Source organism: Panthera onca, chromosome E2 (genome assembly GCF_046562875.1).
Source record: "Panthera onca isolate mPanOnc1 chromosome E2, mPanOnc1 haplotype 2, whole genome shotgun sequence".
Classification (NCBI taxonomy): domain Eukaryota; kingdom Metazoa; phylum Chordata; class Mammalia; order Carnivora; family Felidae; genus Panthera; species Panthera onca.
The window spans coordinates 54,434,909-54,461,806 of record NC_138353.1 but is presented as its reverse complement, the minus strand read 5'-3'; the positions used below and the strand labels follow the sequence as shown (position 1 = coordinate 54,461,806).

General features: G+C 49.3%; 1 protein-coding gene across 3 annotated transcripts in view; it reads right to left on the bottom strand.

The window, feature by feature from the left end:
• Positions 1-256: 256 nt before the first annotated feature.
• BCO1 (beta-carotene oxygenase 1) overlaps positions 257-26,898 on the bottom strand; it is a 40,870-nt gene continuing 14,228 nt past the window's right edge. For all 3 annotated transcript variants that reach the window (XM_060650059.3, XM_060650058.3, XM_078439014.2), the window contains 9 exons: positions 25,612-25,741; positions 23,911-24,058; positions 22,180-22,327; positions 19,622-19,842; positions 16,626-16,883; positions 8,690-8,795; positions 5,575-5,669; positions 3,423-3,534; positions 257-1,460 (listed from right to left, as the gene is read on the bottom strand). In XM_060650059.3, the coding sequence (XP_060506042.3) occupies positions 1,231-1,460; positions 3,423-3,534; positions 5,575-5,669; positions 8,690-8,795; positions 16,626-16,883; positions 19,622-19,842; positions 22,180-22,327; positions 23,911-24,058; positions 25,612-25,741 (1,448 nt within the window). In that variant the 3' untranslated portion in view covers positions 257-1,230. The remainder of the gene's footprint in view (positions 1,461-3,422; positions 3,535-5,574; positions 5,670-8,689; positions 8,796-16,625; positions 16,884-19,621; positions 19,843-22,179; positions 22,328-23,910; positions 24,059-25,611; positions 25,742-26,898) is intronic.

Below are 26,898 nucleotides of genomic sequence, written 5' to 3'. Positions count from 1 at the left end.
TGATAAAATTGCGTAGAACTAAGCATGCACACCAACGAATACAAATAAAACTGGGGGGATCTGAAAAAGATCTATGGACTGAATCAATGTCATATCCTGGTTGTGATAACTATACTATAATGTTACCATTGGAAAAAATGGGTAAAGTCCACGAGGGATCTCTTTTGTATTATTTCTTACACGCGTACATGAATCTTCAATTATTTAAATAAAAATGTCCAAAAAACACCCCCAAAACAAACCCAACCCCCAGTGGGAGCTAAGTATGGCTTCATGGTGTTTTTGCAGGGTAAAAGTCCAGACCATCCTTCAGAGCTCTGCCCGCTCTGGGGTATTCCATGCAATGTCACTAGAGATTCATTCCTTCCCGTCTCAATACAGGTCACTGAATCTCTACTGGTGACTGCGTGAAATCCAGATTTAGGAGAGGAGGCAGGTGCAGAATAAGGGTGGAATCCCAGCTGGCAGGGCTCCCTGCCCTGGTTCTCAGCATTAGGCAAGAACTCCTCATGCCAGCCCTGGCCTGGGCCTTGGTCCTGGATTCTAGCCCCTTGGCCATGGCTAGTTGGGTCACCATCCAGCTCCTTAACCCTCTCCTGCAAAGGGGACTGCCACACCAATCTGCTGTCCCAATCTGTTGTACTGGGGCATCTGGCTGGCTACGAACTGCACTCTATTTTATTGCCTTAGAAGAACTTCAGAGAAAAGAAGCCACGTAAAAATTAAATAAGGTTGGAACAGACTTTAACGCTTTTATTATTTTATATTATGCCATGCCTTGCATGGAATGACCACAAGGCAATATGCCTTCCTGGCCACAGATATTACTAACAACACATGGTTGGGAAATCCAGATCTCCCAGATGCACAGTCTAGTCTACTGGAAAGAGGGAGACGAGGGGCAGGAGGAAGGAGCAATGACAAATAGTTACCTGCCTCTTCTCTGGCACATCAGTGGTTGCTCATTCTAAGAAGGCTGATTATGTGCCTTAATACAATTTCTGGGCATGGTTTTATAAGAAAGGAAAAGGGCTTTCTTGGAAATGCTTAAGCTAATCAATACATATTTGATCCACTTTCAAACAATGGTTTTAGGGCCAAAATAAGACGAAAGAAAAGACACTATTTCCATACCTGTGTCTCAAAGCCACCGCAGAAAGCATAAGTGCAAAGGGAAATGAAGGATCCCCCTTCGCCCAGAGAGGAAGCGAGCCCACAGGCCCAACCCACTCAGGTCCGTGGGGCCACCTGGCAGTCTGGAACCCTGTCCGGCTGTTCCTGGGAAGGGGCCTGCTCCCTTGCGTCCCCATCTGCGTCCGGGATGAATAACCCGTGAAGATCCAGGTGCACCTCTGCGTCAATGGTCGCACGAGCCAGTTCTGTGAAACTTTTGGCATCCAGAACAAGCAGAAAAGGAAGCTTCTGGGGATCGGTAGAGACGATGGCCGATAAGATAATTCCTTTGGGGAAACAAAAAGAGACGTTTTGTAGAAGTGCAGACTTGAACTTCCTCCAGCTGGAGGGATACATTTCTCAGCTGTATCTCCCCGTCCTCTTTGAAGGTAAGGACGTAATCAAAACAAAAGGAAGGCAAATTTGATGTTCTGTGTGAGCAGGAGGCAACTAGGAATGAGGAACCAGAATACCTGGCTCCAGCCCTGCTGGGGGCCAGTTCCTTGACCTCTCCGACCCTTACTCCGCTCATCTGCAGAGTAAGGATGATTCTCGCTACCCTTGCAGGGCTGCTGGGACGATCTCTTGCATGGTGAATCGTGAAAGCATTTTGTCAAATATTGTGTGCACTGAAGAATGGCTATCGGACTACTGTTTAGAAAGCCTGATCATCGAGGATTAGTTTCGAGGCTACATTGAAGCTAATACATGGCACTTAGCTAGACTCAGACTAGTTGCACTCGATGGCATTTGAATGAGCCCAAGGGACTTCATGCCCAAAGCAGCACACTAGTAGCCTCCGCCTTCCCCTCTGTAAAGAAATAAATGGAAATATTCTAAGTATTCACCCTCAAGGGAGGTAGGATTAAATGAAAGAATGCACATAAACTTACAACAAGTGTTCGTGAGTCCTCCCAAAGCCTTCTGGGCTTCAGGGTGGTTCAGCATAGTCCAAGTTAGATTGGCGTGGATTAAAATTCTAACTCGGTAGGTACGGGGTGTGTGGCTGTAGGTAAATCACATCATTTTCTCAGCCTCTCCTTTGGTGGAATGAACACAATGCCACTCCCTGCTCAGCAGAGAATGTAGGGGGAGCACTGGCCCAGCCAGTGGGAGGCCAGCCTCAACAGGAGGTGCTACGAACAATCCCCCACCTCAGAGATGACAGCAACCTGGGCCCCCTGCCTGGTGCGCTGTGCCATGCATGATTAGTAGGAAGACACAGCCCAGGCAGAAAACCACTCCCCACCTCAGGGAAGCAGCTGGCAGGCCCAGTGGGGCAGCTCGCCCTCCCCTGCAGGTGTGGACAGCCCCACCCGTGGTCCTAGATGTCCCCGCCTTGGCATCCCCGGAAGTGTGTGCAGAGGATTCTGGGGCAAAGACCGAATCAAGGAGGGAAAAGACCATTTGGTCATGTGGAAATCTACAAAAGAGAGGTGGGCCACAAACGTGCATTTACCGGTGCTCCGAACAAAAGGTACACGCTTAGAGATGGTTAAGAATTGTGTCCCAGCCACTGCAATGAATTCTCAAGTGGAAAGGAAGTGGGCTTTGTGTAGTAAACAATTTAATGTCCCGCAAAGGGAGGTCTGACCTTTCCTCCTGGGAGGTGACCTCTAAGCCCCTGTAATGTCCTGCCTCCTAAGAATATCTTTATTTACCTGGGGCCAGTCTGATGATCTATCCTAGCAAAGCAATTTGGACGTCATCTTGACCTCCAGAGGGGCTGAAGGCTAAGGATCAACCACACAGCCAACCACCCATGTGTACACGACCAGGCACCTAAAAAGCTCTGACCCCAAGGCTTGGGTGAGTTGCCTCGGTCAGTGATATTCCATAGATACTGTTGGAGCTGGGGTGGGCCATGACCTCCTGGGACAACCACACACTCCACGAATGGAAATCTCCTGGATTCTGTCCCATGAGCCTCTTTTCTTTCAATCTGCATCCTTTCACTGTGACAAACCGCAACCCTAACAGTTTTCAGTGTGTTCTGTGAATCCTTCTATTGAAACCCAGGGACTGGGGGACCCCTGAACTTGCAGTTGGTGTCAGCAGCGAGGGTGTTTAGAGGGACTCCCTAACTCACAGCTTTGGACTCAGAAGGACCTGGGCTTCGAAGTCTGGCTCCACTGGCAGTGTGATGTGGGGGATGTGGAGGGAGGGTCACTGCCTCCACATGACGTCTCTGACTGAGGGGTGATCACAAGCAGAATGCAGCAAGCGGGCTCCCCTTCCTGGAGTCTTACCGTCATCCTCGTCCTTGGCACCCGGCATGGGGACAAACAGGGGTTCTGCTGGCCAGCAGTGCTCCTGTCCCCATTTTAAGGATGACTTTGTGAGAACGTCATATTTCAGGATCTGTATACCCAAAGAGGAGAGACATGTGAGCAAATTATTAGAGAGCATGGTCTTCCCCTGAAAACACACAGCAACAATTCCCACAGAGAGGATTAAGCCCCTCGAGTGCAGGCTACAGATGACATCTACCTGGGGTCCGTATAACAGCGGACACGAAAGCAGCTAGCTTCCTCCTCCACCTGTAAGCAGAGATCCTCCTGCCAAACCATAGCTAACACTATGCACTGAATTCTTTTAAAAATAAAAATCCTAAATTTATCTGGTGTTTGACACTACATTGCGACTTTTGTGTGTGTTAAATAAACTAGTGAACTCAATGCAAACATTTAAAGGATAATACTATCCTTTTGTTGTTTTAAAAGTGCAAGTCCCTAATCAACAATAGCCAAAGTATGGAAAGAGCCCAAATGTCCACTGATAGATGAATGGATAAAGAAGATGTGGTATGTATGTATGTATGTATATATATATATATATATATATATATATATATATACACACACACACACACACACACACACACACAATGGAGTATTACTCGGCAATCAAAAAGAATGAAATCTTGCCATTTGCAACTATGTGGATGGAACTAGAGGGTATTATGCTAAGTGAAATTAGTCAGAGAAAGACAAATATCATATGACTTCACTCATATGGGGACCTTAAGACACAGAACAGATGAACACAAGGGAAGGGAAGCAAAAATAATATAAAAACAGGGAGAGACAAAACATAAGAGACTCTTAAATATGGAGAACAAACAGAGGGTTCCTGGAGGGATTGTGACGGGGGGATGGGCTAAATGGGTAAGGGGCATTAGGGAATCTACTCCTGAAATCATTGTTGCACTATATGCTAACCTGGATGTAAATTTTTAAAAAATAGTAAAAACTTTTACTTAAAAAATACATAAAATAAAAAACTGAGAACAAACTGAGGGTTGATGGGGGGTGGGAGGGAGGGTAGGGTGGGTGATGGGTATTGAGGAGGGCACCTTTTGGGATGAGCACTGGGTGTTGTATGGAAACCAATTTGACAGTAAATTTCATATATTAAAAAAAATAAATTAATTAAAAAAATAAATAAATAAATAAACTAAACTAAACTAAAATAAAATAAAATAAAATATGAAAAAAAAAACCAACACTGAAGTTTGAGGGGCGCCTGGGTGGCTTGGTCAGTTAAGCCTCCAACTTCAGCTCAGGTCATGATCTCGCAGTTTGCGAGTTTGAGCCCCGTGTTGGGCTCTGTGCTGACAGCTCAGAGCCTGGAGCCTGCTTCAGATTGTGTGTCTCCCTCTCTGTCTCCCCCTGTTCATTCCCTGTCTCTCTCTGTCTCTCAAAAACTGAATAAACGTTAAAAAAAAAAAAAAAAAAGTGCAAGTCCCTGGACTTCTCTTAATCCGTAACAGACCTGTTTCCCCTCAGGGTGTGGGACAAGTGGGGAGTGGCTAGGGGTGTGTGTGTGTGAACTTTAATTGTTTGCTCTGTACATTTTTGCACTGTTTGCATTTTTTAAAAAAGGTATTCCATTTTATTATTAAAAAATGAAGATGTTAAAGACAAGTGACGCGTGTATAACACTGAGTATAGTCCCTGGGATACAGTAATTGTTCAACAAATCGTAGTTTAAAAAACAAAATAAATGCTCCGAGTTTCAGCCCTCTGCTCGAGAGGGTGAGTTCCTTGAAGGCAGAGGCTGGGATCCCCCTGTTCACTTCCTTATCCTCAGTGCCTGCACGGTGTAGCACATGGTTGGTGCTCAATAAACATGCTAAATAAAGAAATCAATGGATGAACCACAGCCGTGACCTCCTTCCTGAGCTTCAGCCCCTCAGGTATGGCTCCCTCCCTTGGCTGGCCTATCATTGCTTTCCCTGTATTTTGTCCCCCTGACCTCACTCTCTGATCTGCCCTCTGTCCCCAAAAAGACCTCCCTTTTCTGATCAAGTTCACCCAGTCTGAGATCCTGGAGTTCAGCTTTGCAGGTGGACACGATCATTGTTGGGAGCACCAGCCCAAATCACACAGGGATTGGTACCTTGGTTGGGATGGGACTCCAGTGAACTTCGGCCGCAAACACATAGCGGTAGGGCTTCCCGTTGTGAGCATAATTGATCCGAGGCAGCTCTAAGCCTGGAGAGAAGGACACGGCTGATGAAGTCCCCATCACCGCGGGCTGGGAACATCTACCCTTCATGCCAGGCTGGGCATCCTTTCCACAAAAATGGCTCCCTATCCAGGATCCCTAAACTTGCTTCAGGCCCTGTATTAGATCAAGGTTGGTAGCAGAGCAGGGGGAGGGAACCTCTGATAATTACTCTGGCTCTATTAGAAGGTTCCGGAGCAAGGTAAGACAGACCTAGTTTTTTAAGTGTGTAAGCATCCTTAATTATCCAAGATAGAAATCAGAGAGAATTGCATGATTAAAATCAGAGGCCACCGCAATTTTTTTTAAAGCTCTTCAAAAAAAAAAAAAAAAAAATACTCATGTGCATGCACATGTGTGGGGGTGTAGACCAAAAAGAAAAACCCCTGAAACCGTGGAAAGGAGTCTCAATGGGGAATAGTCAAACAAATCTGGTGAATTCACGTAATAACATACATAAAACTAATGTTTACAAAGAATTTTAATAATACAGGAAAGTGTCCATATCATAAGATAAAGTGTAAAAGGCTGGTTATAGAATTATCTCCACTATGTTACAAAAGAAGAGAAAAGGTTCAGAAGCACTGCTGGGGTTAGAACTTCCTTGTAGTTTATGTTTCATAGTGTATACCTATGGGTTTCATGTTTCATGAAATTTTTTTTGTACCTATTACTTTTGTAATCAAAAAGACCTGAAAATTTTGTCAATGTACATGCATACATACATGTCTGGTGTGTCAGGTTGAATCTCTAAGTTTAATGTTTATTTATGAGAGGAAGAGACAGACAGACAGAGTGTAAGCAGGGGAGGGGCAGAGAGAAGGAGACACAGAATCCAAAGCAGGCTCCATGCTCTGAGCTGTCAGCATAGAGCCCGATGCAGGGCTCGAGCCCACGAACCATGAGATCATGACCTGAGCTGAAGTCACTTAACCGACTGAGCCACCAGGAGCCCTTGAATCTCTAACTTTAAGTGCTGGGATAAAAGTCCCCTTTGTATGAAATATTCCAGGCAGCTGGAGCCAACTGCTGGTGAAAATATAATGTCTGGGAAAAGAGGAAGCAGGCGGGGAGCTTCAGTTATCAGGCTCTCGTGCCCCTGCATGGCTGGGAGAGGTGGGAAGATGTCCAGTCCCACAGGCAAGTAGTCGGGAGAGTTCCAAGAGATGTCCTGGTGAATGTGAAGAGGGACCACCCACATACAGAGATCAGAAAAAGATGCCCACAGTTGGCCCCAGACTTCCTGTGGTGCTCCTGGGCCTCAAACCTGGTCTAGGATCGCACCCCGCCCCCCCAATCTCCACCCTGTAAATGACTTGGTTATGTAAAATATGATTCATCCCTGCGAATTCCGTGAGGCTATTGAAGCCACGCTCTTGAAGAATCTTCAGGATGTAGGGAAGTTCTCAGGCTATATCCATTAAACGGAAGAAGCCATTTCTAAATATCCTGGATGGTATGGTATGCCTTTTGTAAAACTATAGATCCAGAGGGTAAGGGCTTTGGAGTCTGAGAGACCTGGGTTCAGATCCTGACTCTGCTGCCTATCTGTGGGCAGGTTACTGAATTATCCTCACCTTTGCCATCCTCAGCTCTAAAACAAGAATAACAAGTGCCAACACCTGCCTCCCAGGATTGTTCTGGTAACTTCTACTTTGTGCTGGACTCTCACTGGGGGCCAGGTTCTCGGTGAAGCGCTTCACGGACGCGAACTCATGTAACGTCAAGGACAACAGGATGAGACTGTCGGGGTGAGATGAGGCGATGTCTGGGGAGCCCTAGAAGAGGGCTGGCATATGCCAAGGAACCCACACCCGACAGAAAGACAATGGGGATTTCCAAAGGGTTGCCATGGACGGAGGGATTACAAGGGAGCTGTCTATTGCCATGCTTCTCAGCATTGCCCAAGTTTGCCACAATAAGCGAGCATTCTCTTCTCAGATGCAAAAAGACCCAGAACGTTTTAAGCCTCCGTCTGCCCATGCCATGTGGCGGGTGAGCAGAGATGGGGGTTAATGCCTTAAGAATTGGGACCAAGATCTATACATTCACTTCTAAAGATGACTCCCAGCGGTGGGGGCCCCACACAGAGCCTGTTCAAACATCCATAAGATGCCGTTTACAGCAGGGGGTCTTATGGGCAAAGCTGGGGTCATCCTAACAAAGTCCCCAGGACGGTGTCCCTCTAGATGCCTGAACCTGGTAGGGGGCAGCTGACGTGGAGAGCAAGGCAAAACCGCGCCCTGCCACCGTCTAGCACCCTCGTTCCTTGCCCATGTTGAGCACAGACCTCCCCCTCTAAGTCACGCTTTTGTCACGTGCTGGTGATACACTGAGCACAGGAACACAGTCCCTGCCTCATAGGCTCCTAGGGCAGCGGTTCTCAGTCAGGGTGATGGTGCCCCCAGGGACGTTGGCGATGTCTGGACATGTTTTTGGTCGCGCCAATTCAGGGTGCAGGTGCTACAGGCATCTGGTGGGTCAAGGGCAGGGATGCTGCTCCACACCCTAGTGCCCAGGATGGCCCCCGTCACAGAGAATGACCCAGCCCCCATTGTCAGGGGTGCCCAGGTTGAGAAGACCTGCCCTTACGGGTACGACTTTTATGGGAGGGGTTTACACGCTGTGTCGAGCCCAGCCTCTCTGAGCCATTTTCTCCTCCATAAAATGGGGCTGATGGCCCCTGTCCCGCAGGGTATTTTCAAGGGGTACAAGCAGAAATGCAGTAAGTCAGTAAGTCAGCCTTTGACAAATTGGAGCATTTACAGAGGCCAGCTGTGAAATCATCCAATGAGCACCCCCACTCCCAGTGCCCTCCTGGGAGGCGTTTGAAGATACGCGAAAGAGAACTGTCCCCAGATGCTTTCTACCGGGGCACTCCAAGAGCCTTTCCGTTTGCCCCGTGTCCATGCACAGCTCTCCTGCATCAGAAGGAGGTACTGAGAGGCCTCAGGGGATTCCTGAGGTCCTGCTCCTTCCCTGAGCATCCGGAAGGGAGGCATTTTACCTTCATAAAGCAGCTCCGGCTGGCAGTAGACTCGGTCATCTTTTTCCTTCAGGGCTCTTGCCGTTGTGGATGCCAGTTTGACTACATTTGATCCCACTTCTGCATTCTGAAAGAATCAGTTTTCAAGAAAAAAATCGACCACTTGTTACCCAGAGCAAACAAGTGCTATACCGTGTATGTTTAACAAAGTGGTTTAGGGGAGCCTGCTTGGGATTTTCTCTCATCCTCTCTCTTTCTCTCTCTTAAAGTAAATAAATAAACTCATAGCATTAAAAAAAAGTGCTTCAGAGGATGTCATCTTTCAAAAAAAATTTTGTAATGTTTTTAATTATTTTTGAGAGCGTGACACAGCACGCAAGCTACGGAGGGGCGGAGAGAGGGGGAGACACAGAATCCGAAGCAGGCTCCAGGCTCTGAGCTGTCAGCACAGAGCCCGATGCGGGGTTCAAACTTGTGAACCACGAGATCATGACCTGGGCTGAAGTTGCTCAGCCAACTGAGCTAGCCAGGTGCCCCTAGAGGATGTCATCTTCTTCTGGCCTCATGTAAACCACAGGAAGCAGCTATTATATTATTGGTATTCTTTTTTTTTTTAATGTATATTTTGAGAGTGGGGGGGGAAGGAGGAAGAGTGAACACACATGCACAATGGGGAAGAGCAGAGAAAGAGGGAAAGAAAGAATCCCAAGCAGGATCCACAATGTCAGCACAGAGCCCAGCATGGGGCTCGATCTCATGGACCCATGGGATCGTGACCTGAGCTCACATCAAGAGTTTGACGCTTAACCGACTGAGCCACCCAGGCGCCCCTGTATTACCAGTATTATTCTCATTCTCTGAGAGGGTGTAGCTGGTAGGTGGTGGGGTGAGCGTCCCTAAACTCCTGGCTCTTTTCTACTACTCTGGGCTACATTATCTTTCACAGGTGAAACTAATGTGCTGGTAGGTTCTCGCTTTTTAAATACTAGGTGATTCACCTGTACAAGGCTGCATCAGTCATTAAAAGGATGTTTATAAAGAGTTCATAATAACATGGGAAATGCTCATGAGAGAGTACTGAGAACCGCAGCAAATTGTATACGCAGCCTGAGCTCAATCAGGTCAAAAAAAAATGACACTGAAAAGAGCCTGGGGGAATACACCAAATACTAACAAGACAGCAGGCAGTGGAATTATGGGGACTTCCTTTTTCTACACTTCCCTGTATTTTCAGGACTTTCTTCTATGAAAACCACTGCTGAAATGAAAACAAACAGGCAATCATCATTACTTGGGAGTCAAAGATCGACCAAGGACATTCCTTGGTCTCAACTTACAATCGGACTTTGTTTAGGGTCTTACCTGTCGTGGTTGTAATCCAGGAGAGTGATTGAAAACAATCGATTATTTATTGAGCTTCTACTACTCCCCATTTCCCTACGTAGGAGCTACGGGGCCTTGAGCAAGTTACTTAGTACCTGGGAAGCCGCTGCCTCATCTTTATAGTGAGGTACAGCAGATGTGTATATGTGTAAAGAGTGTATATAAAGAGTGTATATGTGTCTCTAAATTATTGTGCAGGTTGAATAAAATAATCCCTGAAAACGGTTTACAGGAGGGTCTGGTTAACAGTCAGGGCTAAATAAATGCTAGTTGCAAGCTGATAACACCATCATTGTTTTATTATTACCATTGTTGTTATTATATTACTCACTATACCACTGGGGGCGAGCGCAGGTCAGAGAAGCAAGACGGAGTCCCTGCCTTCACGGAGTTTACAGGGCGAGAGTTATTGTTATGGCTGACTTCTCCTCATTTAAACTTTTCTCTACTTCCCAAATTTTCCAAGATGGGATTTTATAATTAAATGAAACCTGTCTGAGGGATAGCAGCTTTTTGCCGGGAAGCGGATGCTAAGGTACTGCATCCTATAGCAGCCGGGCTGCAGGGGCCCTTTGAGATTTGCTTAGTTCAACCCCTCAACTTACAGAAGAGGAAGCAGGCCCGGAGAAGGAAGGTGATTTGTCCAAGGCCACAGAGGGAAGAAGAGTTTGGGCCCTTCACACTGCAAGTCTTTCGCTCCAAAGCAAGAGCACTGCAGGCAGTAGGGCAAAGCAGGTACAAAGGCCCTGAGGCCAGTCCCTTCCCATCCTGCAGGTCTCTGCTCAAAACATCCCCTCCCTTGACCACTCAATCTGCAATGTCGCCAAGGCACAGCTCCCAGGAAGGAACAGCTGGATGAACGGAGTGGATGCATAACTCAGTAAGCTTTTCCTTCCACTGTCAAGGTGCAAAACATGTGCTTCACAGGGTGGCTGCAGGAATTCAAGGAGATGAAATGCGTGAAAAAGTCCCGCCTGGCACCCGGCACCTCGGTGCTGTCTTGTAAACTGAAGTTCTGGAATGCCTCCTCCTGCATCGAGCCACAAATCGGCAGAGGCTCTGCCTGGTGCCTTATAGTCACCCGACAGCAACAGGCCTGTTGTGCATGCCCTGGGCTTGTGTCTCGGGGAGTCGGTCTGCAGAGACTTATAATTCTGGCCTGAAACTGGTCAGACTGGTTGAGGGATAAACTGAATTTTTCCACATAGCAGTCACCAACGTGACTCAGCTGCTTTTTGTGGCCGGCGTGCTCAGCTTTGGGAAGAAACAGCTTTCCAGCCAAAATTCAACAAAATCCTACAGGTTTGTTTTGAAATCCCCCAACTCGAGGCAACTCTGTGCGAAGCAGCCATCTCGGTAATTCCCCGAAACACTGGCTTTGGGGTTCAGAAGCCCTGTGTGTGAAATCTGGCTCTCTGGCTTTCTGTGTGAACTTGAGGAGCCTCCCCCCCACCCTCAGCCCCCAGGCCTCCCTGAGGCTGTTCGGTAGTTTGTAAAATATGGGGGCGATTTGTAACTTTTTGAATGGGTGGTGAGCACAAGTGAGGTTGCTTTGACCTGCAGCTGAAGACTGTAGTTACAATTAAACAATGGTGATGAAAACACCTGGGCCAGGGCCAGGCACATTGTAGTTAGTAACTTGGAACCACAGAGACACGCATTCAAATCCCAGCTCAAAATCCCACTGATATTTCTGCAAGTTGGGCAAGTTACTTTCTCTCTCATCCGTAGTCATGGGGATAACAAGCAACTCAGAGGGGCGTCCTACTGATTAGATGAGAGGCTTGCAAAGCATTTAACAGTTCCACAAATTTTCAGGACCAAGAAGTAGAGTGGAGACCCACGTACCCTATGTCTAAATGCGTTGAGCAAACTGTTACATGAAATACCATTTTCTCCCCCTCCTCGATACACAGACCTTCATAACGCAGAAGTGCGCTGTCCGAGAGGGCAACCGCTAACCACATGTGGCTATTTACATTTTACTTACACTTAAGAACAATTACACATCTTCTTCCTCAGCTGCACAAGGCACATTTCAATGGCACACGTGTCTCGTGGCTACTGCCTCAGATAGAGAATGTGTCATAGCCGCAGTGGACTCTTTTGCATAGTGCTGGTCTGGAAGGATGTGTGAATTTGGAATTCTAGGACTCCTTGAGTTCTGAGTCAGAATAGGGTGGCAGACAAGGGCCAGCCTCTGGGCCCGGGTTCTTTGTCCCTGTCCCCCTTTCTTCCCACTGCACAGAAGCCCCAGCCAGCACGACCGAAGCCAAGAGCCAAATTCTGGCCACCTTGTGGGTCTGAGGCCTGTACACCAGGGGCACGGCCTGCCTTTAGGAAGACAGAGGCAGGTGCTGGAAGCAGTGTGGGGGCTTTTGGGGGAGGGAATTCACGGATCCCAGGTAGCTGGTTCGTGGCTGGGGAAGGGGAAGGCACCTGGCTGGGTGGGCATGGCCCCTTGGCCCGAAGAACCCCCGACTCTGTGAAGGAGGGACACTGCCAGAGAAAGTCTGGATTAGGGCCCCCCAATGCCCAGGCCAGAGCAGGGGCCCCTCTTGCCGGGGTCTAAAAGCAAAAACGACATCTAACACAGGTCCCGGCAGATAATGAGCTCTCAATAAATGGCAGCTTTTGAGGTAGGTGGGGGGGGGGGGGGGGGCGGGTCTTTGTTTTCACATTTAGGATCAAGACAAAAAACCAAACTACTGAGCCAGGAGTGGAAGCCACCCCTCGTAGGTCCACAAAGCCTCCTCCCACGGTGGCGGCTTATGCAAGGATAGCTGCCGAAAGGGAAGGCTAGTGCTCACGAACCCCCCTGGAGGCAGCCCCCCGGAGCCCCGCCGGATGCCCAGGGCGGCCACGGAGCTGTCTGTACACGCCCACGCCCCTCCCAGCCCGGCCCCGCCTGGGACAACCCCTGCACCGCCCTACAAAAACAGGCCACCGTGCCAAGGGGCCCCACCTTCCTCTGACCCCAGCTGGCCCAGACGCAAGAGAATCTGGGGCAGCCGGGACATCCCAGACTTTTAAGTATACTTCACTCTTGCCCATTCTCTGTGGAGAGCACTTGCCACTTGGGAAATGTTCCCAATGTTAAAGACAGACCCGCGTCCTTTCAGAGACCCACTCATTTCTCATCTGCACGTCACGCGTTCATTGAGTTCAAGTGGTTAAAAGCTTAACGAGGACCCTCCAAGGACCAGGCCCTGTGACGCGCGTGGAACAATCAGCTGACAGGAGGATGGGCTCTGGCTCTCAGAGCTTCACGGGTCCGGTGACTGAACAAGTTCCCTTGCCGGGGACAAGGGTTCAGCAGGAGCTGCAAGTGCCATTGGCACGAATGAGGTCCTCTGAGGGGAGCAATGACCCTGACACCTGTAGGGCCAACAGGAATTTGCCAGACTGAGGTTGGTTCTCCCTGGTTGCAAATCGAAAGCCTCTGTGGGCCGAGACCACGCCCCCCCCCCCTTCCAGGTCCTCCACCTCCACCCAGAGGTTCTGCCTTCACTGGTCTACACCGGGGTCTGCCCAGGTGTGGTCTCAGAACCCCCAGGTGAGTCCAACCTGCAGCCAAGTCAGGAGCGGAGGCCTGATCCGAGTAGGACAGGGTTTCAGGCAGGGGGACAGCCATGAGCAATGGCCCCAGACTGAAGGGTGCCAGAGGCAGGTGGTATCTCCTTCGGTCCGTCCTAATAAGCCTTTGGGAAGAACGGAATTGGAGCTGCCAGACTGGGACATGTCTGCCATGGGCATGTGCTCAGCTTCCCGATTTCAATACGCAGGCAGGGCAACTTGAAAGTGAAGCAAGGAGCCTTTTTAAGGGACAATAAACAGCAATTAAAAAGCGTGGCCAGAGCTACCCTTCCCAGGGCTCACTCTTCTTTGCTGGTTTCAAAGCAGTAGATGGTTCACACGGTAGCTTTTCAAAATCTACGTGCTGAACTTCTTAGCTTGGTTCCAAGGAAGCAAATCATTTTTCAAGCACGATAAAAGGCTATAAAATCCCTCGGTGTGTGGGCAGTGGGAGGGAGTGTTTCCTGTCCAGGTTTCATCCCCAGGCTGAGGTCGGCGTGAGGCAGGGCCGGGCCTCGGGATGTGCACCTGTGTGCTCTGTGACATCACCTCCCACCACTGCTTCCCGGAACCAGGACACCAAGACTGGCCCTGCTTGGCCCTGCGGGGCTGCCCAGAGTGGAGACCGCAGAGGCCAGGAGCCCATGTGACGACTTCGTGGAATGTGGCCACTCACTCAACAGCCCTGAACCCCGTGAGGAGAAAGTTCACTCCTTTTTCTCTTCCCGATCTTTCCGACCGGGTCAAGGAGAGTCTGAGTCAGGTGCCATTAGCTCTTTAACACCTAGTACTTTTAGGACTTTCTTCTTAACAAAGAGGTGAAGTCTTGGCAAGCCGCGGAGAGTAAGACCTCTGCTTTATTGCCACTGCTTCTCCCCGGCTTGTCTTCCGTTTGCAGTGAGCGATGCTCTCTTTCCAGTGACTAGTGTCGGGTTACCTCTCAAGAGGGAGATGGTTTAAACAAAACACGACTTTGTAAGGGTTAAATTGAGGTGATAAAAATGAAAATCGGGACAGAGATAAACCAATGACGGCAGATGGGGAAATGCCGACAAGACAGGAAAGAACCCCGACTCCGGGACCAGAGAAACCTGGGTGCACACGCAGGCCCCACTGACTGATGGGAGCCCGGCAGTGAGGTGGGAGGAGGCTCCCTGGGCCTTCTGTCGGAGCGTCTTCCATTTCCCAGGCCTGCAGAGGGGGACCCGTCTGGGCTCTTTCCAGGTGTTAGGCCTGCTGGGGAGAGCAGGAGAGTTGCACCTTTACCAGCTACGAGTATGCATGGAGAGACAGGCAGGTGCCAATCATGGCTCTGCCACTTGGGGCATGTTCCTGAACCTCTCCGGGCCTCGGTTTCTCCATCTGTAAAATGAGGCTAATGTGAGGACCTCTCCCATAGGTTGTTTTGCTCATTAAGTGAGGCAAGGAAAATAAAACGCCTGGCAAAGTACCCGGCACATACAGCGCATTTAGTAATAGGAGCCACCAAAATCGAGGTGAATTGGATTTGCTTTCATTTAAATTAATTAAGTCGTGAAGTCAGTGAGTTCTGGAGCCAGAAGTCTCTGTAGCCTCTGGGAGCATCACCCTAATTGAAGATAATGTCTGGCCTCGTGGTCATTTTTAATGCAAGACGCAGACGATTCAATAGCAGGGCATTAGGTGAGTGAATAGTGACGAATCCCGGCCTGGGAACGTCACACGAATATTTAAAATGATGTTGCAGAAGAGTATTTAATGTCATGGGGAGATGTTTAGATACACGTGTAAGTGAAAACAGTCGCACACAAAACAGTATGCACATAATCCTCCGTGAAAAGGAAGGAAGGGCTGACACACGCTGCAACAGAGACGGACCTCCGAAACACCGTGCTGAGGGAGGGCAGCCAGCCGCAGGGGACCACCTGGCGCGTGGGTCCACGTACATGACGTGTCTCCAACAGGCAGATCCTCAGAGAGAGGAAGGGGATGAGTGGTTACCTAGAGCTGGGGGAGGGGCGTGGCTTAAGGGGTGCAAGGTTCCTTTCCAGGGTCGCGAAAATGTTTTAAAATCCATCGTCGTGATGATCACACAAGTCTGTAAAGATACTAAAGGCAACTGAATTGTACACTTTAAATGAGTGAAACGGGTGGATGCTATGTGAAATTCTATCTCAATAAGTCGATTGAGAATTCTGCGATCTCCTCTAAAATTAAGCAATATATAAAATATACGTATATATTTCTAAATTTTAGAGAAGTCATAGTACACAGAATTTTTAACTGCTTTATCGAGAGACATATTCATGTGTATGTGTGTTAGAGCCACATATACACAGATACATCGACAGATGTACCAATATGTCTGTCTAGCGAGAGACTTTGGAGGCAATACAAATATATCTACAGTAGGTCTGTGGGTTTGTTTCCTTTTTATCTAATCTATATTTTAAGTTTTTTTTTTTAAATGTTTATTTATTTTTGACAGAGAGACAGAGCATGAGTGGGGGAGGGGCAGAGAGAGAGGGAGACAGAATTTGAAGCAGGCTTCAGGCTCCGAGCGGTCAGCACAGAGCCCGATGCGGGGCTCGAACTCACAGACTGCGAGATCATGACCTGAGCTGAAGTCAGAAGCTCAACCGACTGAGCCACCCAGGTGCCCCTTAAGTTTTTTTTTAACTTATTTTGAAGGCAGAGAGGGAAGGGGGGAGGGAGGGAGGGAGGCAGCGAGCGCGCACAGGCACAAGTTGGGGAGGGGCAGAGAGAGAGGGAGAGAGAGAGGGAAACCCAACCAGGCTCTGGACACTTAACCAACTGAGCCACCCAGGTACCCCTCCCTAATCTATATTTTCTAAGGCTTCTGCTATAAACACGTATCATTCTTGGAGAAACAATGAAAAGATGTCTTTAAGAACAGCTCACTTTGGATTTCAATGTCAATCAAGCCGACGCCAAAGTAACTGCCCACTTGGGCTCACGACGCCCCAGGAATGAAATGGGCCCCCGTCCCGCCCATTACCTTGTCCACATCGAGGGGCACGGCGAACCTCTGGAGGGTGGGAACGGAGGTGAGCCTGGAGTTCTCCTCAAAGTCCTGGTTCAGGTTGGCCAAGTGGAAGAGCTGATAAAGGCTGCCGTCCTCGTAGGCGATGACGTCAAACACAAGGCAGCCATCCTCTTCGTAGGCGTTGACGTGATGAAACACCACCACGGGGTCCGTGTAAAACTGGGTCGGCACGGGCTTCCCAGTCCTTTGGTCGATGATGTGAATGTAAGTCTGAAAGAAGACGCGCATCCAGGGGTCAGCCTTCCCTCTGCTGGCCTGGCGCTGTGGCATCGGGTACGGGACGGGATGCGGCCCTGCCCTCCACTAGCTCGTGACCCTGAAATGTCCCCTGTCCCAGAGCTCGGCCACGCAGAAGCTGAGGACACGGGAGCTGCCTGCCGTTACACGTCTGTGATCACCTCGTTCAGATGGATCGGAGGGAAGCTTTGCCGCTGGAGCCTCTGCACCACCAGGAGGACTGCCTGGAGGAGTCCCCGAGGGTGCGCTGTCCCCTCCCCACCCCCTTCACTCGACTGGGACTCCAGGTGGGTGGCAACTACCCAGCTCCCTGGCAACAAATGGCCAAGCTGGGGAGAACTGGCCAGTCCTCTAGCCCTCTCCGGGCTCCAGCCACAGCTGGATCCCCTAAAACCACACCAGCCCTTCGGGGGCCCCTCTCCCGACCTCCTGGTTTGCCAGCTTGTCGCAGCAACCTCCTTTACCCTGGGGGCTGCAGCGGGAGAGACCGTTCTGGTGAAGGAGCCCCCACGGGTATCTGCACACGCCTCCGGCTGTCATGAGGTGGTATCACTCTGGGTGGTAATTAGCCATATCTGCAGCCCCACTTGCCTAATCCAAAGTATGTGTGGGGGTTCTTCCTTCTGGCAGCTTTGGCCCAGCCACCCTCCTTCCGAAAGGCAGGGCGGGACTGCTCCAGGCTGTTCCCTGGTCACCTCCTCCCAGCGTATCCACCTCTTTCTCTCCTTCCCCAGAATCTAGCTTTGAACATTAAGTGGGAGTGCAGAAGAGGAAGGCTTTGACAGCCTACGGGCGGGGGGTTGGAACGGGCAGGTGACTACAGAGGTAATTATTTTAGCTCTTTTCTTCTCCATGACCCCAATTCCTGGGGTCAGGCACAGGAGCTTTTAAGAAAGCTCTCTTCTGAAAAAATTTTTTTAATGTTTATTTGTTTTTGACAGACAGAACAGGAGCAGGGGAGGGACAGAGAGAGAGGGAGACACAGAATCCAGAGCAGGCTCCAGGCTCTGAGCCGTCAGCACAGAGCCTGACGTGGGGCTCGAAGCCACGAACCACGAGATCATGACTTCAGCCGAAGTCAGATGCTTAACTGACTGAGCCCCTCAGGCACCCCAGAAAGCTCTCTTCTAAATGCATTCTAAAACCCTTCCCGGGGCTTTCTGCCCTGCCTCTGGGGGCTCGGTCTTCCCACTGTGGGATTCTCTGAGGGCCACGGGATATCCAGGGGCTGAAGAGAAAACCCAACTACTGCTAGCTTCCCTGCTGGCCCCCTTGGCCCACTGTTCATTCCAAAAATAGAGAGAGAGGGTCTGTGACATAGGAGACACTTTTTCAGTAAAAAGAGAATAAAAGCAAGCCCCTGCCTTCATGGAGCTTCTATTCCAGTGGGGGGAAAGGCCAGCAGTCAATGGTCAAGTAACGTGCCAAGGACAATGAGCACCACTGAGAAAAATGAAGCCGGGTAGGGGATGGAGAAAGCCTGGAGTGGGGTCTGTTACAGATTGGTTCATCACGGAAGGCCTCAGGAATCTGGACTCTGAGGAAGGAAGCGATCTGGGGAAGGATATTCCAGGTAGAAGGGACAGGAAATGCAAAGGCCCTGAGGCAGGAATGTGTTAGGCTGGTTTGAGATACAGGAGGACCAACAGGGAGGCTGGGTGAGCAGGAAGCCAGTGGTTGGGATGTAGACATGTGAGGATTTGCAGGCTGGTCAGTGAAGTCTTGGATCTTATTCTGAGGAAGGTGGGAAATCACTAGAAGGCTCTGAGCAGAGGAGGGACCTCACTCTCCTCGTGGAAAAGGACAGGTTTTAAAGAGGTGTCCAGCCGCAAACAGGATGCATAGTTGCATACGTACATAAAGACGTCCATAATGGGCAGAAAGGGGAGAGGGATGTCAGGGCATTGTAGTGGTTCCCTCTGGAGAGGGCACTGGCCGTGAGTGGGGGGAGAAGGGGCTTGATACGTTGCTTTCTATACTTGGGTATTGTTTGAATAGAGGACACTAAGAATTACTGGATATTTATCACAAGTAAACGTTGAGTTATTTCAACAGGAATTAAGTACACACACATATCCATGCATAGATATATTCATACGCATACAAATGTACACACATATGCAGACATCCATATATACAGGCCTGCATATACACAAGTGCAGACACACACGTGTGCACACATCCATGCTTTGAGCACGCAGGTGTGCCTGAATGGAAGCTGTTTCTGTTTACCACTGCTGGAACGCTCTATCAGTATGATGTCTAAATCATCTCTGGCTCTGCTTCCCTGACATTGTATAGTGGCTGCAGGATGCTGAAAGGGACAGTGGAAGCTGCAAGGAGCCCGGACATGGGTCAGGACTGAGGAGTGGCCCTCGGCTGAGGGGGCCGCCTGGCTGATGAGAGCCGGCTTGCCCAAGGGCACACACTCACCCAGGGACAGTCCACTCTACTGACTCAGTGACTTGGGACTTGGCTCTCTTGCCCTAACTCAAGACCACTCTGCAGGACCATCCAGCTTCAGAACTCTCTGGAAGCGTGGCTGATGCTTCCGGGGAGACTGCCCGGTAGCTCACTTCCTCCCTCCCTTGGAAACCCCCTGCATGCTAACCTCCATCTCAGCCTGCTTCCCGGGATACCCCACTCTGGCCATCCTGATGTTGTGGGCTCGGCCGACCCAGTGGGGGCTGGGGGTCTTGTCCAGGCCTTACCTGGTCCTCCCTGTGGAAAGCCAGGCAGGAAGCCCAGTTCACTCCCCGGATGTACGCAGTTGACATCTTGAGGACGTCCAGCTTGAAAGGCTGCTCGAGGAAAACGATGTAGTTCTCGGTGACTCCGAAGCTGTGGTAATAGCTCGGGGAGAGGAGCGAGCGGGAGGTGATGGAACCGAACACCTCTGTGTGCTTCAACGGGTTCTTCCCCTTCGCGTCCTCTAGAGAAAGGTAAGCCTGAGGAGCAGTGCGGGGCCTAGCTGCCCCCAGACAATGCCACGATCACCTGCAGCTGAGCCTTTCAAACTGACCCGGTCACTAAGAAGAGCCTTTGGGTAAGAGCCAACAAGTAAACCGATGAAGGGGTTGCTGTCTGACTGACGCAGGGGCTCTGGTCGGGGGTTAGGGCTTCTCACCAAGGCCTACCCGCCTCTCCTGCTCTGTAAGACCCAGTGCTACAATCTGCAAACACTGAGCCACAGAGCTAGGCTTCTGGGCCACGGCCCGCAGCGCAGCCTGGGGGCTAAGCCCAGCCTCCACCTGCTTCTAGCATCGAGGTTTCTTTGGAACACAGCCACACTCCCTTCTTTCACAGGGTCTGAGGATGCTCTTGCTTTGGAACTGCAACGGCGTTGTTCAGTAGTTGTGACAGAGACCACACAGCTGCACAGCGTCAGGTATTTACTCTTGGACCCTCTATGGAAAAAGCTTGTCAGCCCCTACCCTGGAACAATGCCTCTCGTGCACACGGATTATCCGGGATTGTGATGAAGTGTGGAGTTTGACCCAGTAGATGGGGCCGGGGCCTGAGGGTCTGTATTTCTATTACAGCGCCTGAGGGATAGGGCAGCTTCCCAGGCTTCAACTTTGCTTTTTGCCGGGGACCATCATCTGATACATATTTCGTAGGGTTTCCATGAACTTCTTTCGGCACTGCGCATTCCCAAACACCTGGGAGACTAAGTACCCGTTGTGATGTGGGGCTGCTATATACCTTCTGATGATCCAAGCAGGCTGTAGGGTTCCCATTTTACAGATGGGAAACTGAGGTGCGATGGAATGGGCCCATCATTATGGCCAAAGGCACAAGGTTAAGCCAAGAAGACCCGGCCCCCCGCTGAGCCTGACTGCCTCCTCTGTTATTAGCGAGAACAACACTCCCAGAGTGAAGAGAGAGAACAGAATGCAATAATGGGGCAGCCCAAGCTCCAGCGAGCTCTTATTCTCCTGCAAGGGTGAGTCACCATTGGCCAAAAGGTCTTCCCACCCAGGCCTGGGGCTCATTTATAATGAGTTACCTGCAAGCGTCCCCACCTTTCTTGTGGCCACCTGTGCACACCATAAACAGCTGGCTGGTGGGAGGGGTGCTGTGGGGTTGTGGGGTGGTTCTTTTCTTCACAAAACAAACGGAGCACAAAGCAGACCGAAATGAAAAGTACCCTGGCCTGGGAGGCAGGAGGCGGGCGTGAATCCCAGGGAAGCCGCCAGCATGGAGCAGGCGATCAGAGAGGAGCTGTTGGCAAGATGTGGGGGCTCCTGTGAGCTGTGTGGTGGTGGGCATGTCACCTGATCCCCCTGGGCCTCATCGTCCTCCTTTGAAATAGAAGGTGTTAAACTCAAATGCCTAGACCTCCCCTAGGTCTGACGTTCTAGGATTCTGACTAGGCCCTATATTCCTCTATTGGCTTAATTCCTGGGAGTTCCATTTAACAAGAATACACTCATTGTGCCTTCTGACCTTAGGGGCTCCCATCTGCCTGGAGCCTGGTAATTAGCTCAGGAGGTGCTACAGGACTATGACGGAGGGCACCAGCAGGGGTCACACATGGAAGCCACTTGCCCTAAACTTGTAAGTTCTGCCCTGTCTCCTGAGTCCTGTGCAGCCACCCTCGGGGGCCTGGTTTCCTGGGTGTGGTTCCCAGGAGGGTCCTGGACAAAGAAGGGCCAGGAGCCTCCTCCCTCGGGAACATGCAATCACAATGGGCCTGGGCTTTGCTCCACATTCCTGGCCTTAAATGGAGAAGGTTCAGAAGGCCCAGAGAATGGGGTGGGGGTCTGAAAGGCTGACAGTCTGAAGCAGGGCTGAGCCCCCACAACGACACTGGGAGCCTGGCTTCAGGGGCTGGGATGAGAGTGGGCAGCACAGCTTTGGCATACAAAGTTTTGTGAGAAAACTAAAAGATATCAATGGAAGGAAGGAAGGATGGATGGAAGGATGCTTGATGGGTGCGTGGATGGACAGACGGACAGTTGGATGATGACTGATAGGTGGATGGATGGATGGATGGATAGGGAAATGGGTGAATAATGGGTAAATTAATGAATCAATGAACTGGAGCCTAAAGAAAAACAGGTTAGAATAGTAAAGGAACTTACTTCTTTCAAAAGGAAGTCCAGCCACACCTCTTTTCTCCTTTAGGAAAAAAGATTCAAGGTCATCTGAATCACCCATGTAGGAAAGTGTCAGATTGAGTCTCAGGTCATCAACAAAAATCAGAACTCTTTGGAAGGAGCCACCCTTGACATCTGTGTTTCATCATATCCCCAGAATGACCTACCTGGTACTGTGGCAGGGATCTTAAAGATCACATATTTTGTCTTCCCCTTGTCCATGATGGATGTGCCCATATTAAGAACATTTCCAGCCGCATCATAATGAGGATGCGATGTTGCCAGATTTACCGCCACGTAATTGCGATAATCCACCTGCAAAATGACAAACACCTGGTTTTAAAAAGGAGGTGGGGAGGGTGAGATGATGAAAAGCTGGCCGCTTCTAGATTCGGAGTGATGATGGCTACGTTTGCATACCTCTTGGTCTGAAGGTAAGGCGACTTCACCTTTCAAGAGGATGTTTACTCTTGAAACCTGATATGACCTCAGGGGGAGCCTCCTACAGCAGAGAGGCTGCAGGGGAGCTGGTGAGCTGTATGCTCTTCCCTGCCCCCTGGCCCTGCCCCCTGGGTGTCCTCAGCATGGAGGCAGATTGCCTGGCCAGAGTGATGACCTAGGCAGAGAGGCAGCCTTAGCGCTAATCTTAGCCACTGCTCGGTGTCTTTCTGGTTACATCATTTAAATTCTCCCCTTTTGCATGCCACAGAGGCATAAATCTCCAGGCCTCTCCCATAGGATTATTCTGGGAACAGAGTTATAAAAACACTTGGTCGAAGGGAAACTCAACTAACGAGCTCCATAATGACCCCCCACTCCCAACAGGGCACAGCCATAGAATAATGTGTGGCCGGGGGAACAACTGTCTTCCTTTCCTCTCCAAGAATAGCACAACCTCCGGCCAGAAGTCAGCCAGTACTTCATGCTCTCTTAGTATTTCCTCTCTGAGGCTTTGTGGAGAGCATACGTTGGTTGGACCTATGCTGCCCAGCTTCAAAGGTGCTGGCCATAAGTTCGCAGCTATGAAAAGCACTCCCTTTACCAGATCGTTAAAATGTACTGAGGAGACAATGAGGCTTTGGCCAGCCAGCTGGAGAAGAAAGTGGGTCTATTGATTTTCGTGAAAATGTTGACTTGATTCTGCCCGGGAAAGGCATCTGCTTGGGGATTTATTTCCATCCCCTTGCTCTCTGCCTAAGGCCTCCCTCTTCAGGTCAACGCCAGGTAGGGCTGCTAGAGTCTGGGCACTCTGGTGCCATCATTCATTCCGACTCCCATTAAACTTCCCACTCAGTGCCAAGACGGTGGACAGTGTTATGGGCTGAATTGTGTCTTCCAAAAAGATCTATGTACCAAGGGTGAGGGCTTCAACATATTTGGAAACAGGGTCTTTGTAGATGTCATCAAGTTAAAATGAGGTCATTCTGGATGGAGGTGGGCCCTAATCCAATGATTTGTATCTCTAGAAGAGATTAGAGTGATGCATCTACAAGCCAAGGAGCACTGAGGATTCCTGGCAGCCACCAGCAGCTGGAAGAGGCATGCCAGAATCTTCCCCTAGAGCCTTCAGAGAGAGAGAGAGAGAGAGAGAATGGCTCCACGGACACCCGGATTTCAGACTTCCAGCCTCCAGAACTGTGAGAGGATAGATTTCTGTTGTTTTAATCCACCCAGTTCATGGTACTTTGTTTGGTAACCCTACAAATAAACAAGATGAACCCACAGAGTCCCAACCCTAAGGGAGCTTAGAATCTAGTGCTAAGTGTTGTGCTGGGGAAATTCAAGATCCAATGGCTTTAGAGGAGGGGATGCTCCTGTGAGTTCCTGCAGGCCACATGACCCCACTCAGGTCCCTTTCACAGACCAGGAACTGATGCTGGTTATACATTCACTGGTACCTTCTCCAGGGTTTCCAGAGTCTGTGGGTTGATTTTCCTGATGTAATTGGTCTCTGTGGTCGCATAGAAGTCTTCTCCACACTTCATGATGTTTATCAGGCAGTTGTCTGTGAAATCAGGGATGGTATGGGACAAGTAGGAAAAAGCTCTGTGGAGGAAAGCAGATCAATAGCAAATCACTGGCTGTGTCTACCCAGCTGGAAAGTTCTGCATAAGATAGCTTTAGTTTCCCTACCATTTAAAATGCTCTACTTCAGGGTCTCAAAGACTTGAGGAGTCTGGAGGGCTTGGGTATCAAGTTGCCCAAAGATACCCCCACATTGAGTTAGCTAAGACATGAGTCATCTGGGGAAAAGATGGCCACCAACTGAACCCTCCTGGGCTCTCAAAAATCCATTGGTCTCCCACACCACAGATATCAAGAGCTGGTAGGTTGTTCTGAAGTGTTATAAGAAGCTCTACAGAAATCGTATGTACCCATCCATAATGGCTCCCAAAGACTAGAAAAACAGCTAATTCTTGCTTTTGGCAGGAACGAGAACCCTCTGAATTTGTCCAGGAAAATAGTTTTCTTTTATTTTCTTTAAAGGAAAGCAAACAAATTGTGAGATTAAAAACTCATCATTAGTTTGATCAGAAGATCCGGGATCCATGTATTGGTTAGTGCTCCCCCTACTGGCAAGCAGTGAAGCAGCAAAGATGTCTCACAGATGCTGGTTTTGCATTCATTTCCTCCCCCTCCCCTGTTCCTGCCTGGTTCCTCCCCACACCTGCAAACCTGAGTTCAGTGCTTGCTGTGCGCCAGCCCCAGCACTGGATCCTGGAACTGGAAAGATGAGGTCAGTTCCGGAAAAGGAGAAGCAATCTTCTGTCTCTGGGCCAGCGTACTAACACATTTCCTAACTCTCCTAGATCTGAAGAATATCAGGAAGGAGATATGGACAGCAGGTCTGATTCCCTGGCCAACAATTTAGTTGTCAAGGGTGTGACACATTCAGAGTCATCAGAGCGCAGATGATTTGAAATGTAGTCAACAACAACAACAAACTCTTCCGTATCTCTTTCTCCCATTTGCCCATTTCCCTCCTCATAGACCCTACGAGTTTCTCTAGACACATTAGTACAAATAAATCTACATTTCTTCCTGCTTTTTTTGCACACTACACCACATATTATATGCTCTTTCTATACCTCATTCCGCCCCATGCTCACCACTCAACAATGTATCTTGGAAATTTTTCCATTGAGTACATAGAGAGCATCCTTATTCTTTTTTTTACTTCTGCCTGGTATTTTCTTGTATATTTTCACTTTTATTTAACTACCCTTCTGTTGATGAACATTTGGGGTTATTTTCAGTTCCTCATCACACAAATGACGCAACTGTGAATAATATTGCACGTTTGTCGTTCCAGATGTGAGCACGATTATCTCTAGATTGAAGAGAACACACGTTTGTGATTTTGAGACAGAATTCCAAATTGCTCTTCTACCAGCCATATGGAAAAAATACCTAATCATCTGTCAGACGCTCACTGCCCCTCTTGCTCTCAGTGATCAAGAATTGCATAGTATAGACGGTCAAAGCCCGGTCAGGTGGTTTTCATGTACCCTAAAGATGACTCTCAGGGAAGTGAATGCTGGTTGTTTTGACCACCAAGGATGTCAAAAAGCATCACCAGATTCAAAATGGACAGTTACTTAGAAAATATGTTTTTGCAGGGGTCTGGATGGGCCATCGTTCCAAACTCTGACACCACAATCCTGTTGGCCTTGGTGTTGGCATTGTAGGTATCACTTCTCAGGTATTTGCTCCTGTAATAGACTTCACCTGAAAAAAAAAAAAAAAAAAAAAAAAAGATGCGGAATCATCCCAGGCTGACACTTTTACAGAGTTTTAAGGTCAATTTCAGCCATTCTAGGGGTATTATGGGGGGGGTGGTACAGGAGAGGTGAGTTCAGTAAAGCAATGCCCTTTAACGTGTGCTGGATATAAGAGCATTTGCAGAGAGCTCTCACACACATTTTCTCACTTGAGACTCACAACTGTATGTCAGGGTAAGTATCCCGATGAGCTCCATTTTACATGGCAGGGAACAGGAACATTCAGTTGCCCGGCCAAATGTCACCTAACCAAGAGGTGCTGACCTGGCCTATTGACCATCTCTTCTACCATGTTGGTTTCCCTCCAGGGAGGTCCAGATTTGGAGGACTGGTTCAGAAGGCCTCATACTTGGGGGCTGGGTTTCCCCAGGGTCTGGTTCAGCCCTGGAAGCCTTTTAGCCCCTGGAGTAGTATTTGATGCCTATTACAACCAGAGGGTGACCTAGGGCCCAATTCTGTGTAGGTCAGTACGTGTGTGGATGTCTAATTCATGCAGTTACTGGAGAAAATCTAAGTCACTACATAAAATCAGGGACTCCTGGGGACCCTTGGTGGCTCAGTGGGTTGAGCTTCCGACTTTAGCTCAGATCATGATCACATGGTTTGTGAGTTCGAGCCCCGCATCGGGCTCTGTGCTGACAGCTTGAAGCCTGGAACCTGCTTTGGATTCTGTGTCTGCCTCTCTCTCTGCCCCCAACCCACTCTCATTCTGTCTCTGTCTCAAAAATAAAAACATTAAAAAAAATTTTTTTTAAAGCAGGGACTCTTGACCAGTTCATCAAGACGAACTGAAAATGTACTGGATGGTTCTAGACCTGTATTAGGTTCCTATGGCTATTGTAACAAATTACCACAAACTTAGTGGCTTAAAACAACACAAACTTGCTATCTTACCATTTTGGAAGATATAGGCTGAAATGGGTCTTAAGGGCTAAAAAGCAAGGGGTCAGCAGAGAATCCTTTTCTTGCTTTTCTAGCTTCTAGAAGTTGCCTGCATTGCTTGGCTTGTGGTCACATCACTCTACCCTCTGACCCTCCTCTTTCCCTTGTGATTACACCCAGCCTACTGGGATAAACTCCCCAACTCAAGGTCCTTAACTTAGT